This window comes from Erythranthe guttata, chromosome 8 (genome assembly GCF_056151865.1).
Source record: "Erythranthe guttata isolate IM_541 chromosome 8, IM_541, whole genome shotgun sequence".
NCBI classification, from domain to species: domain Eukaryota; kingdom Viridiplantae; phylum Streptophyta; class Magnoliopsida; order Lamiales; family Phrymaceae; genus Erythranthe; species Erythranthe guttata.
Genome location: NC_142540.1, coordinates 7,349,538 through 7,362,111, shown reverse-complemented (window position 1 = coordinate 7,362,111; position 12,574 = coordinate 7,349,538). Strand labels below are relative to the sequence as shown.

The window sequence follows — 12,574 nt, the reverse complement described above, 5'->3', positions numbered from 1 at the left end:
TTTTTGCAAAGTTGCCGATTTTTTTATTAATACATATTCATTATTTATATAATTGCTAGAAGGACAATTTGGGAAGCAAAAATGCCACATTATTCAAAGTCAAAGTTTTACCTTTAAATTCATTAATGAGGGGGGTAAGTGTTACATTTGTAACTTTAAGGGGTAAGTGTTACCACCCCTATACTTTAAGGGTGCAAATTGTATTTAGCCCAAATTTAATATAGTATATATTACTTTGTTTTCTATGTTTGATTTCATTATGTATATAATGCAGAATTTAGAATTTTATTTCAAGTATCTGAATTTCAATATAATAAACATATCACAATTTTTCATGGAAGAAAAATGAACCGCCGTGGTTGACTCTATTCGTCGAAACAAAATCTGGTCATTGTTGACCCTATAATTTGATTTGTATTTTTATTTTATATAAGTATGAGATGTTTATATTTCATTATATTGGAAGTAATTAAATAATAGTTATAAAGAAGACGAGTTAAAAAACAAATGGGCCCTTCGGCAGACTTAGAAGTAATCAGATGACAAGTTGTGACCAACTTGCATGGTCGACCAGTCCTAATTGACTGACCCATTAATAAATAAACCAAAACTCAACTATTTAAAAATTAATAAACCTACTTGCAAATCTGTGAAAACCCCAAATTACCCCTCCCCCCATCGAAATCTCTATATATACCTGTATTATACTGTACATTGAAATATTCAAACTAAAATTCATAAAAATGGAATTTGAACAGCATCTTCTTTTTCAGAGCAACAACAATCATGTTATTACAAGTACCACCAGAAGCAGCAGCAGCTCTAATACTACTGACGATGATCTTGCCCATGTTTCGATCCTTCGTCGAATCGAATCTTTTCAAGTTCTTGAAAGTGGTGTCCCGAGATTCACTGACTCCACCGACAACAAGCTCCGCTGGCTCCGCTCTCAAATCATCGGCGGGGATGCGGAGTTCGACACCCCGTTTGGGAGGCGCCGCCTCACTTACGCCGACCACACCGCCTCCGGTCGATCACTCCGGTGCATCGAGAACTACATCGCAGCCAACGTGCTCCCATTCTACGGGAACAGCCACACCAGCGACAGCTACGTTGGGTACCAGACGACGAAGATGGTGCACGAGGCGGCGGAGTACGTCAGGAAATGCCTCGGCGGCGGCGGAGATGACGCCATAATATTCTGTGGGTCGGGTTCCACGGCGGCGATCAAACGCCTCCAGGAAGTGATGGGTATAGCCGTGCCGTCGATTTTAAGAGAGAGAATACTGTCGAAATGCTTGACCGACGAAGAGAAGTGGGTGGTGTTTGTGGGGCCGTACGAACACCACTCCAATATTCTGACGTGGCAGCAGAGCCTGGCGGCGGATGTGGTGGAGATCGGCCTCGACCACCGGGGGCGCGTCGACGTCGGAGCTTTGGAGAAGGAGCTAGGTTTCTACAAATCGAAGAACCGGCCGATAATAGGGTCATTCTCGGCATGCAGCAACGTCACCGGAATATGTACGGACACACGCGCAATTGCCAGGCTTCTTCACCGCTTCGGTGGGTTCGCCTGTTTCGATTTTGCAGCAAGGTGAACCAACCGTTTTATTTATTTATTTATTTCCACGTGTCATTAATCATTGAACATATCGCTTTATGCTAATTAATATTTGACTTGTTATGATAATGCAAAAATGCAGTGGGCCATACACGAAGATAGAGATGAGATCTGGAGAAATGGACGGCTACGATGCGATATTCTTGAGCACGCATAAGTTTGTGGGTGGTCCAGGTACACCGGGGATATTGCTCATGAGCAAGGCACTTTACCGGCTGGGTTCGTCGCCGCCGTCTACTTGCGGCGGTGGAACTGTTGACTTTGTCAACGGCAAACACCAGGCATGTTTTTTTCTTTCTATATTTATTATATTCATATATGTAATCCTATGGTGCACGGACACGGATACGTGGACACGGCGATACGCGGATACGGACACGGTGATACGGCATTTCCAAAAAACTAGGATACGGACACGTGGGGGATACGCGTAAATATAAAAAATATAGGGGTATATTTATAAATAATAAAAATATAGGGGTACATTTATAAATTGTAAAAAATATGTATAAGTCGTCATCGCATAAGAGAACCACTCGCCCTTGTTGCTCGTGTTCTTGATCGCCGTCGCATGCTAGACTTTTGGAGTTTTTGGTGGACTCACAAAGAAAACAGAGGAAATGTATATTACAAAGAAAAGAAAATGCGCATTTTTTTTATTAGAGCTCTCATTTACAACGTAAGAGAAGTGTCCCAATTTTCTTAAAATTGTGGACACTGCCCGATACGGGTATCCTACTTTTAGCGAAATTACGACACGGCCCGACACGGGTGTCCGAGAAGTGTCCGGGAGTATTCGAGTGTCCAGGTATCGGATACGGGGACTCTTCACCTTCTAGAAGTGTCCGTGCAGCATAGATGTAATCAAAACATTATCTAAATCGATTTAATTGGGCAACCCACAAATAGAACTATTACAAGAAACTTAAATGTTGTTTAGCTAAAAAATAGTTTCTAAATAAATTCATCTCATGTTTTTCTATCTAAAACAATAATATTAGGATGGAAGACAACAATATTGTAGGCCAAGACGATAAAATTAATTAATAAAATGATATTACTGACTCAAACGAGTAATATTACATGTCTTTTATTGCGATATTACTGTCTGAGGCAGTAATATTACAGGCAAGACAGTAACATTAGTAAAAATATTTGTTTATTTTTTTCTAAGTTTTTTGAAAAGAATAAAAAAAAACCAACACTAGAAATGACGGTCAACAGTGGCTGACCTGCCGGAAAAAAAAATTTCAAAAAAAAAATCAACACCGGTGACCGACGGTCTCTGACGACGGCGGTCAAAATTAGAATAAGAGCTAAAATTGGTTAATTGGAGAAATTCGGATGCAAATCATGAAATTGAAATTAATTAGAGCTGCAAGAAATTAGAAGAATTTTGGTATATATGAAAAAGAATTCTCTATTAGCAAATAAATTCGAATGAGATGAATATATTTGCAAAACAAAAAATTTGAATATCTTTTTTTTTTAATTAAGTGCTCTGACATAAAATTATTTATCGTTTATCCTTTAATTAATTTTATGTCAGAGCACTTAATTTTAAGTCCTTTAAAATTTTTGCAAGTCATATACAATTAATTAGTTTTACTAACTATATTTTCCCGCCAAATATATATTTCAGGACACACTATATTCAAAGAAGATAGAAGAAAGAGAAGATGCAGGAACACCACCAATAATCCAGAAAGTAAGAGCTGCACTTGCTTTCTGGATAAAAGAATACATTGATTACAAAGCGATCGAGAAGCAAGAGAAGAAGTACATCGGTCGAGCATTCGAAAGACTTGCTTCGAACCCAAACATTTCCGTCTTAGGAAACACCACTGTAAAACGACAAGCCATCTTATCTTTCCTCGTATACTCCACTACAAATAAGATCAATTCATCGGGCCTTGATCTTTGGAGAGAAACGGGGAACACAATAGACAAGCCGCTGCACGGGCCTTTCGTTGCCAAGCTTCTCAATGACCTATTCGGTATCGAGGCCCGTGGAGGATGCGCTTGCGCCGGGCCCTATGGACACAGGTTACTTAACGTTGACGAACACCAGTCGCTCGCATTTAGGTCAATCATCGAAAAGGTCAGTTGCATATTAACTTTTTTTAAGTTTCTCTAATTTTTCTTGAGAAAAATGTCTTTTACATAAATAAATTTGGACTTTATATTGTCTTTTATCATCAATTTATTATTCATTTTATACGCCAAAATAGTTAGAGACAACATGACGCCTTATTTATCATTATTTTTTTTTTTTCCGACGACGACAGGGTTATGGTGGAATAAAGCCAGGGTGGACAAGAGTGAGTTTCCCATACTACATGGCCGAGGAAGAAGTAGAGTTCGTTCTTGCTGCGATAGAATTCATAGCGATTTACGGCCAGAGGTTCTTGATTTTGTACCATTTTAGCTGGAAAACTGGTGCTTGGACTTTCAAGAAAAATAATCCACTCAACTACGACATTATTAATGGATCTTCGTCGCCTTTAGACAACAATATGGTCAAGGCATTAAACATGGAAAAATGTAAGGAAAATAGTGATGACAGGGAAACGAAAAAGGAAGATATGTTATGCAGATACACAAACTATTTGGAAACTGCAAAGCGCATTGCCAGCCTTCTTCCTAAATTCCCACCGCATAAACGAATACCTCAAGAAATTGACGCGGATCTTGTGCCCTTCAAAATTTAGGTTGTCGATTTTTCACCTCCTTGGAAAATATAAGGAGATATATATTTAATAAAATTACCCCATGCATACATATATACCTAATTAAGGATCGGAGATGTATTAATTAATAAAGCATGCATGCATTGGTGGGGAGATCTATTTGTTTATTCATGAGATGTGATTTTCTTTTTTTCTAAATTTGTGGTGATGCATAATGTAATGTTATCTAATAATAGAAAATTATATTTGTCATATGGATGAGCATTGAGCACATTATTAAATTATGAAAACGGGGCATTTTATTTTCAAAATTATATTTAATTTGAGATTAACACCATGCATGTCAAAAATTCTAACAAAAAATGTACAATATGAAGATTTATTGAAGCTTTACTCCTAGGAAAATTGTAAAGAGTAGTAGTGCATTCGAGATGGACCAACTTTCTTCTAATTTTGAGTTAAAATTAATTCAGGAAAAAAAAAAATCACGGTGTTCATGTGAAGATGTTTGAAAATTTTAACTTTTATGACACATTGTTTCTTTAATAAGTTTTATAAGTTAGCTCTCCAAAACATATTTTATAAGATATTTAACAGTTTATAAGTAGTTAAAAGGTGTTTGACTGCATTTTAAAAGAAAGTGTATTTAATACAATTGAATACAAACGGGATCGCTTTTGTAGTGAGAAATTAAACGTGAACAAAACTAGGTGTTGGGAAAGGGTGTTTCAACACGCAAAGCTCTTTGCTCTCAACTCTCTACAAAAAATTGATGATGAATGAACAGAGGACCTCTTCTATTTAATAGAATTCGAGAGATCCTTGTTCTGCACGAAAATAACATACTGGAAGAGATGATGGGTTAGTATGTTAGTGCATTAATTAATCATGTGCTAAAATAATTACTCACTAACTTAAAAATAGCCGTCCACTAACTAATAATAACAAAGCCATTTAAAATGAAATAGTTTTTTAAAGAAAATTATAACACCAATTTATATTTTTAGTTCAAAAGTCAAATAACCAACAAACTCCATTTTTTTAACTTTCTGATCAAAATCATTTTGTAAGCAACTTCCCCTAAATAAAATACTTTGAGCTTCCCCCGTATAAAATACTTAAACTCCCATGAACATCAGAACAAATAAGATAAGCACTAACTTTCACAAAACAACATATATATTACACATAAAAAGGAGTTCAAACAATAAAGAAGATCGAAACAAAAACAAATAGATGTTTACAAAAACAAGTACTGTGAAAATGCACTAAGCAGAACAAACAAATATAAGAAATCGTTCGAAGCACAGTAAGGTTCTAAAATTCAGAACTAGTTCTATCATCATCTTCACTCATCAATTCAGAGATGTCTTCATCATCTCGAACAATAGCTCTTCCTCGGCGATCGGCAAGCTTCACTAAATTCTCACCCTCATCCCTCTCTTCCGAATTTTCATTTTCATCTCTCCCTTTTTATCAAAAGGACTAACTCAACCATTTAAATCATAAGTTGATGGTAGGTGTTACAGGGGTTAATTTATCACCGAAATTTTCGCCCCGTACGGCCTGATTTGCCCACCAAATCAGTCAGCCTTCCTCACGATCTTCTTCGCACAAACACGCACAAACACAAGTCTTTTCAGCCACGTAAACGAATACAAGAGTATGCAGCGGACATCAAACACACAAGCACGTTTACGGGCAATGCCCAACCTTTATATTAATTCCCACAACGAATACAAAGGAGACTAAGGTGCACACACAAAATCCTCACTCAGAATTGCCCAACAATTGCAATCTGAACTCTCATATGCTAGATACCTCGGATTTGTGCACTCATAGCCAAATAAATACAAGGAAAATGTAGTTTTCACATAAAACTACCTAAGGACACATGGCAGCATACAAACATGACACTTGACTAACTATTACAAGTAATAAGGGGCAGTTTTCATGCATTTCCAGGCCTCAACCGCTCCATAACTGCCCTCAAATCCGCTCCTAAGGCTGATTTTCGAAGCCCAACTTGACCGGGCGCGCCCGTGCGCGCCGAACGGCCCAAACAGCCCGGCCGGTTGCTAGGCAGCCCATCTGCCTTGCCTTTTCCGCACGTTTTCTTGCCTTTACCGATTACTTGCTAGTTCTTTGCCCACACGGTCATCGGCACGCCCGCTCATCGAGCTGCCTTGCTTGCCTTGCCAATTTTGCCCACACTTGTCAAGTCGTGGTCGATTTCCCTCGAACGTTCGTTTGCCCACGTTATCGGCCACATGCCGATTATTGCCCACGCTTTGTCCGTCTTTGCTGCCGAGCAACGCCCGTGCCAGCCACAAGTACTTTCGATCACCGTTCCCACTTGAATCAAGCCGATCCTTGCTTTTCTCGACCAAGCACCCCAAATGCTTGCCGAACACCCGACCACTCATAGGCCGGTTGTTTGGCTGCCTTGTGCCAATCCCCACTTGGCACCATTTATCGGTCATGACTCGGCCACACTCGAGTCATTACCGATATCACCGATTAAGGGGGTAACAGACCTCCCCCACCAACGGTGTTCGACGCCCTCGTCGAACCAACACCATCGGCTTCAGCTTTCCACTTGTCTTGCCACCGTCTTCGATTGTGCTTGAGCACCAGCACCTCATCGAAACCCAAAATATCCCAAGTCTGATCCCACAAATTTCCCACAAATTCTTTCAGCCCTCGGAAAAACGAACGTCGGTCACGTTCAAACGGCAGCACCCAACCACAAGTGAAAATACTAGTTTTTGGCACAACTAGTATTTTATCTCGATTGCCCAGCCAATCAAGAAAGGAGATCACCAACCCACGGAAATCACCCAAGCACGGCTTCCGTTTCATCCACAACATAAACCAACCCAACAAAAACCCAACATGCCACATAAATTCAGAAAATACCACATTTCGAACCCACGAGTTGTGCCACGCACGGCAGCAACTTGGAACAAAAGTAAGGCCACAATGCCCATTCATAAGCCCAAATGAATACCTCAACTTGCCTTCTGCCCTCGTCTCATTTCTCGGCAATGCACGTACAAGCAAACCAGCCCGAGAATTCACCGTCTTGTTTCGAACGGCTGCAATTTGGCTCGATGACTCATCGTCGTTCGATTCTGTCCCCAATTGCACCGCAGCCAACATAGCCACCGGTTTCTTTCCCGCCTTTGCTTTTGTCACGTACGAGCATTCGACAAAGCAATGACGCTCTTCGTCCATAATCATCAACCCTCCGAGAAACGGTATCACCGCAGCCTTGGCAGCAAGTAGGAACTCTTGCCCCAATATCACATCGAAATCGTCTAGTGGTACGGCAGTCAGTCCGCACTGCCCTTTCCAAGAACCGATCACTAGATCGACATCGGTTCTGCCTCTCACCGGCCCCGCTTCTGAATTTACAGCCTTCACTTGACTTGCATGTTTTGAGAGAGTCAAACCCAGCTTCTTGACTTCTCTCTCGGCAACGAAGTTGTGAGTTGCTCCCGAATCAACCATCGCCTTCACTTCTTTGCCATTGATCAGCACCGAGGCATACATCAAGCCCTTGGTGCCGTCCACGACCAAAGCACTCAACAACTGAATTGGATTCGCACGCCTCGTCTCGTCCGAATCTTCCTCACTATCCGACTCCCGAATCAAAGCATTCAACTTGCTCATCTTCGGACAATCCCTCATTCGGTGGTTGCCATCACATAGGAAACAGCCACGGTTTTGCTTGTTGACGATAGGCTGTCCTTCGGTCTTGGCTTGCACCGAGGATCCTTCGCCATCACCGCTCTCTTTCTGCTTCCAATTTCGGCCACCCTTGCCACCGAAATTTTTCCCCTTGGATTTATCTCTCTTCGAGCCTTCCTTATCGGAATCATCGGCCCCCATCACCTTGTAATCGACAAGTCGGTCCGCTGCCGAGATAACACTAGGCAGATCCTTCACACCTTGTCTCCGCAACTCGGTTTGGGCCCATGGCTGCAATCCAGCCATGAAGTTGAACAGCTTATCTTCATCGGACATGTCTCGTATGTCAAGGAGCAGAGAACGGAAGTCCTTGACATACTCCCTCACGGTTCCCTTGTGCTTCAATTGCCGAAGGGATTCCCTTGCAATCCAGCCCACGTTGCAAGGTAGGAATTGCTCTTTCAACTCCCGTTTCAGCACCTCCCAAGTCTCGATCTTCACTCGGTTGGCACTTGCATCGTCTGACAAACGAGCACGCCACCACAACTTTGCATCCCTCACTAGATACATGCTTGTAATGGTCACTTTCTCGCGGTCCGGAACCTTCGCTGCCTCGAAGTAATTCTCCATATCCCACACGAAGTTTTTGACTTCTTTGGCGCTGCGCACACCATCAAACGCAGTCGGTTCCGGCACACGAACCTTGGATCCCGATGTTCTGCCCTCAGAACTCGAGCCTTCATTACGAACAGCCCTTTTCAACACCGCCAGATCTGTAAGCATCCCATCAAGCTTCGTCTCAACGGCATCAATGAGGAGTCCCATCTCCTCAGCAACGGACGTGAATCTGCCCTCCACAAATTCGGGCAGATCGTCCAACGATCTTGACAAACGATCGATTTCTCGCTTCCCATCAGCGAGCTTTTGTAAGATCGGTGGATCCGTTGGATCTAGGGGCGGCCCAACCAAGGCTTCAAGACGTTGCAGCCTTGATTCCATCTCTAGCATCATCACACGAGTCGGATTTGGATTTGTCGAAGATCCAGAATCGTCAGCCATGCCGAACAGTAACACGTTCAGAACCCTTGAACCGGGCTCTGATACCAACTGTTACAGGGGTTAATTTATCACCGAATTTTCGCCCCGTACGGCCTGATTTGCCCACCAAATCAGTCAGCCTTCCTCACGATCTTCTTCGCACAAACACGCACAAACACAAGTCTTTTCAGCCACGTAAACGAATACAAGAGTATGCAGCGGAAATCAAACACACAAGCACGTTTACGGGCAATGCCCAACCTTTATATTAATTCCCACAACGAATACAAAGGAGACTAAGGTGCACACACAAAATCCTCACTCAGAATTGCCCAACAATTGCAATCTGAACTCTCATATGCTAGATACCTCGGATTTGTGCACTCATAGCCAAATAAATACAAGGAAAAGGTAGTTTTCACATAAAACTACCTAAGGACACATGGCAGCATACAAACATGACACTTGACTAACTATTACAAGTAATAAGGGGCAGTTTTCATGCATTTCCAGGCCTCAACCGCTCCATAACTGCCCTCAAATCCGCTCCTAAGGCAGATTTTCGAAGCCCAACTTGACCGGGCGCGCCCGTGCGCGCCGAACGGCCCAAACAGCCCGGCCGGTTGCTAGGCAGCCCATCTGCCTTGCCTTTTCCGCATGTTTTCTTGCCTTTACCGATTACTTGCTAGTTCTTTGCCCACACGGTCATCGGCACGCCCGCTCATCGAGCTGCCTTGCTTGCCTTGCCAATTTTGCCCACACTTGTCAAGTCGTGGTCGATTTCCCTCGAACGTTCGTTTGCCCACGTTATCGGCCACATGCCGATTATTTCCCACGCTTTGTCCGTCTTTGCTGCCGAGCAACGTCCGTGCCAGCCACAAGTACTTTCGATCACCGTTCCCACTTGAATCAAGCCGATCCTTGCTTTTCTCGACCAAGCACCCCAAATGCTTGCCGAACACCCGATCACTCATTGGCCGGTTGTGTGGCTGCCTTGTGCCAATCCCCACTTGGCACCATTTATCGGTCATGACTCGGCCACACTCGAGTCATTACCGATATCACCGATTAAGGGGGTAACAGTAGGCCATATGGGCTAAAGCATGTTGTAGATCTTCTAGTTGTAGTGGACACAACATCTGTTGGAAATGGCCCCGAAAAGTTTCTGAAAGATGTTGGTAACAAAAAAAAATGTTGGTAACAAAGCCATCAGAGGTGTTCACAACATCTGTTGGAAATGGCCCCGAAAAGTTTCTGAAAGATGTCATGTCGTAAACGTTTCCCAAATGTGAATATGTGTGTTTCTAGAAGTGTTTTGTACCTCATAGATTATAAATACATGCAAATTTAATGTTTAAGATTAAATCACCCCGAACTCTGTAAACTCAATTCTTAATTGTAACCATAATTTAACTTCTAATTCATTATGTGACAACAACAATGCGAATTTGACTTTATTTTCTAAAAAAATAAATATTATAGATTTTTTTTTTCTGCTGCCAGAGACCGGTGTTAACTTTTTCTTTTTTTTTGATTTTTTTTCTCTATGCACCGCTGACTGTTGACAGTAATATTAATATTGTAAACAGTAAATTACTGTAAACACATTAATATCAACCACATCAATATTATTTTTTTGACTTTTTTTATTTTATTTGTTTTTTTAACTGATCAATGTATAAAATTACTGTGTGGTATTATAATATTAATGTGGTTGCAGTCATATTAATGTCAACCTTACCAGGGGCGGACCGTGGGACATTTAGATGGGGGGCTAAACATCCGATCAAAAACAATGTAGCTTATTTTTTTTTTTTTAATATCAATATAAATAGGGGTAATGGCAAATAGGCCCATGACAAGGGCACTTAATTAAAAGAGGGACATCCAATTTTTTCGTCTTTCAAATAAATCCAACTCATTCAAACTTATTTGCAAATAAGGAAAATCCTTTCATATATACCAAAATTACCCCCAATTCATTGAAACCCAATTCAACTCCAATTTCATGATTTACACCCAAATTTCATCAATTAACCAATTTTAACCCTAATTTCAATTTTGACCCCAATTTTAACCCTAATTCTCATCAATTCCACCAATTATGCTCTAACTTCCTTAATATTACACATTGACCCCGTATTTAAACAAATATATTACATTAACTCCCCAAATTATTTTTTTTTCAGAAAATATTTTTTTTTTCTGAAATGTTTTTTTTTCGGCCAGATTCCGGCGTTGACCGCCGGTCTCCGGCGTTGATTTTTTTTTTTTTTTATAATTTTGTTTTTTCTTAATTTTTTTTGTAATTAATATTACTGTCTTGACTGCTAAATTACTGTCTCCGATAGTTATTCAACTGCCGGAGACAGTAATTTAGCTGTTAATTGACTTTTTTTTTTCTTCAAAAATATTTTAATTAATATTACTGTATCTTGCTAAATTACTGTCTCCAGCAGTTATTTAACTGTTGGAGGAGACAATGATTTAACTGTTAATTGACTTTTTTATTCCTAAAAAAAATATTTTTAATTAATATTATTGTATTCGTTTGCTAAATTACTGTCTCCAGCAGTTATTTAACTGTCGGAGACAGTAATTTAACTGTTAATTGACTTTTTTTTCATTTTTTTTCTTAAAAAAAAATATTTTAATTAATAGTACTGCATTATATGCTAAATTACTGTCTTCAACAGTAATTTAACTGTCTTAGACAATAATATTAATAATATTACTGTTCGGAAAAATAATATTCATAATATTACTGTTCGAAAAAATAATATTCATAATATTACTGTCCCAAACAGTAATATTACTGTCTGAGACAGTAATTTAGTAGCTAAAACAGTAATATTAATTAAAATATTTTTTTCTTCCAAGAAAAAAAAATTCAAAAAAAAACAAAAAAAGTCAACGCCGGAGACCAGCGGTCTCCGGCGGTCAACGCCGGAAATCTGGCTGGAATCTGGCCGGAATCTGAATATTTCAGAAAAAAAAATTATTTTCTGAAAAAAAAAAGTTTTGGGGGTTAATGTGATATATTTGTTTAAATATGGGGTCAATGTGTAATATTAAGGAAGTTAGAGCATAATGGATGGAATTGATAAGAATTATATTGTTGAGGGTATTTTAGACTAAAGACATGGGGATGGGCTTAATTGAGAGACTGTTTTTTTTGTGGACCAAAATGCATTTAAGTCCCATGTGATGGGTCTTTTTGCAATTCGCCCATATGAATATTAATGTTGATGGGTTAAAAAAATGCAACCATTTAAATTGTAACTAAAATCACCAGCTATTGAGCCCATACTAAAAACATAAAAATGGAATTAATTTACTCAATTTGGTCATAATTAGTAAAGAGATTGTGTATATTTTCGCTGAATTTGAATTTTATCTAATTATTTTGTTCTGAAACCATCAATCTCTAGAAATTAGGAGAGCAATTTTTTGTTAATTCCACATTGAGTAATCTTTAGAGCCCGAAAGCCCAAAAACACATAAAAACCTTCTACAGCATCCTAATTTAGTG

The 12,574-nt window shown here is 39.9% G+C and overlaps 1 protein-coding gene across 1 annotated transcript; it reads left to right on the top strand.

Moving 5' to 3' along the window:
- Window positions 1-715: 715 nt before the first annotated feature.
- LOC105973258 (uncharacterized) lies at window positions 716-4,563 on the top strand. Its single transcript, XM_012998280.2, has 4 exons — window positions 716-1,594; window positions 1,704-1,902; window positions 3,264-3,722; window positions 3,910-4,563. Exons 1-4 carry the CDS (start codon window positions 744-746, stop codon window positions 4,330-4,332), a joined length of 1,932 nt encoding a protein of 643 aa, XP_012853734.1. The 5' UTR covers window positions 716-743; the 3' UTR covers window positions 4,333-4,563.
- Window positions 4,564-12,574: the final 8,011 nt, after the last annotated feature.

Bases quoted from the DNA above. Each gene is read 5' to 3' on its own strand.
- LOC105973258 (XM_012998280.2), top strand. From the start codon at position 744: ATGGAATTTGAACAGCATCTTCTTTTTCAGAGCAACAACAATCATGTT. The intron at 1,595-1,703 runs GTGAACCAACCG...GCAAAAATGCAG, and splicing joins TGTTTCGATTTTGCAGCAAG to TGGGCCATACACGAAGATAG. The intron at 1,903-3,263 runs GCATGTTTTTTT...TATATATTTCAG, and splicing joins TTGTCAACGGCAAACACCAG to GACACACTATATTCAAAGAA.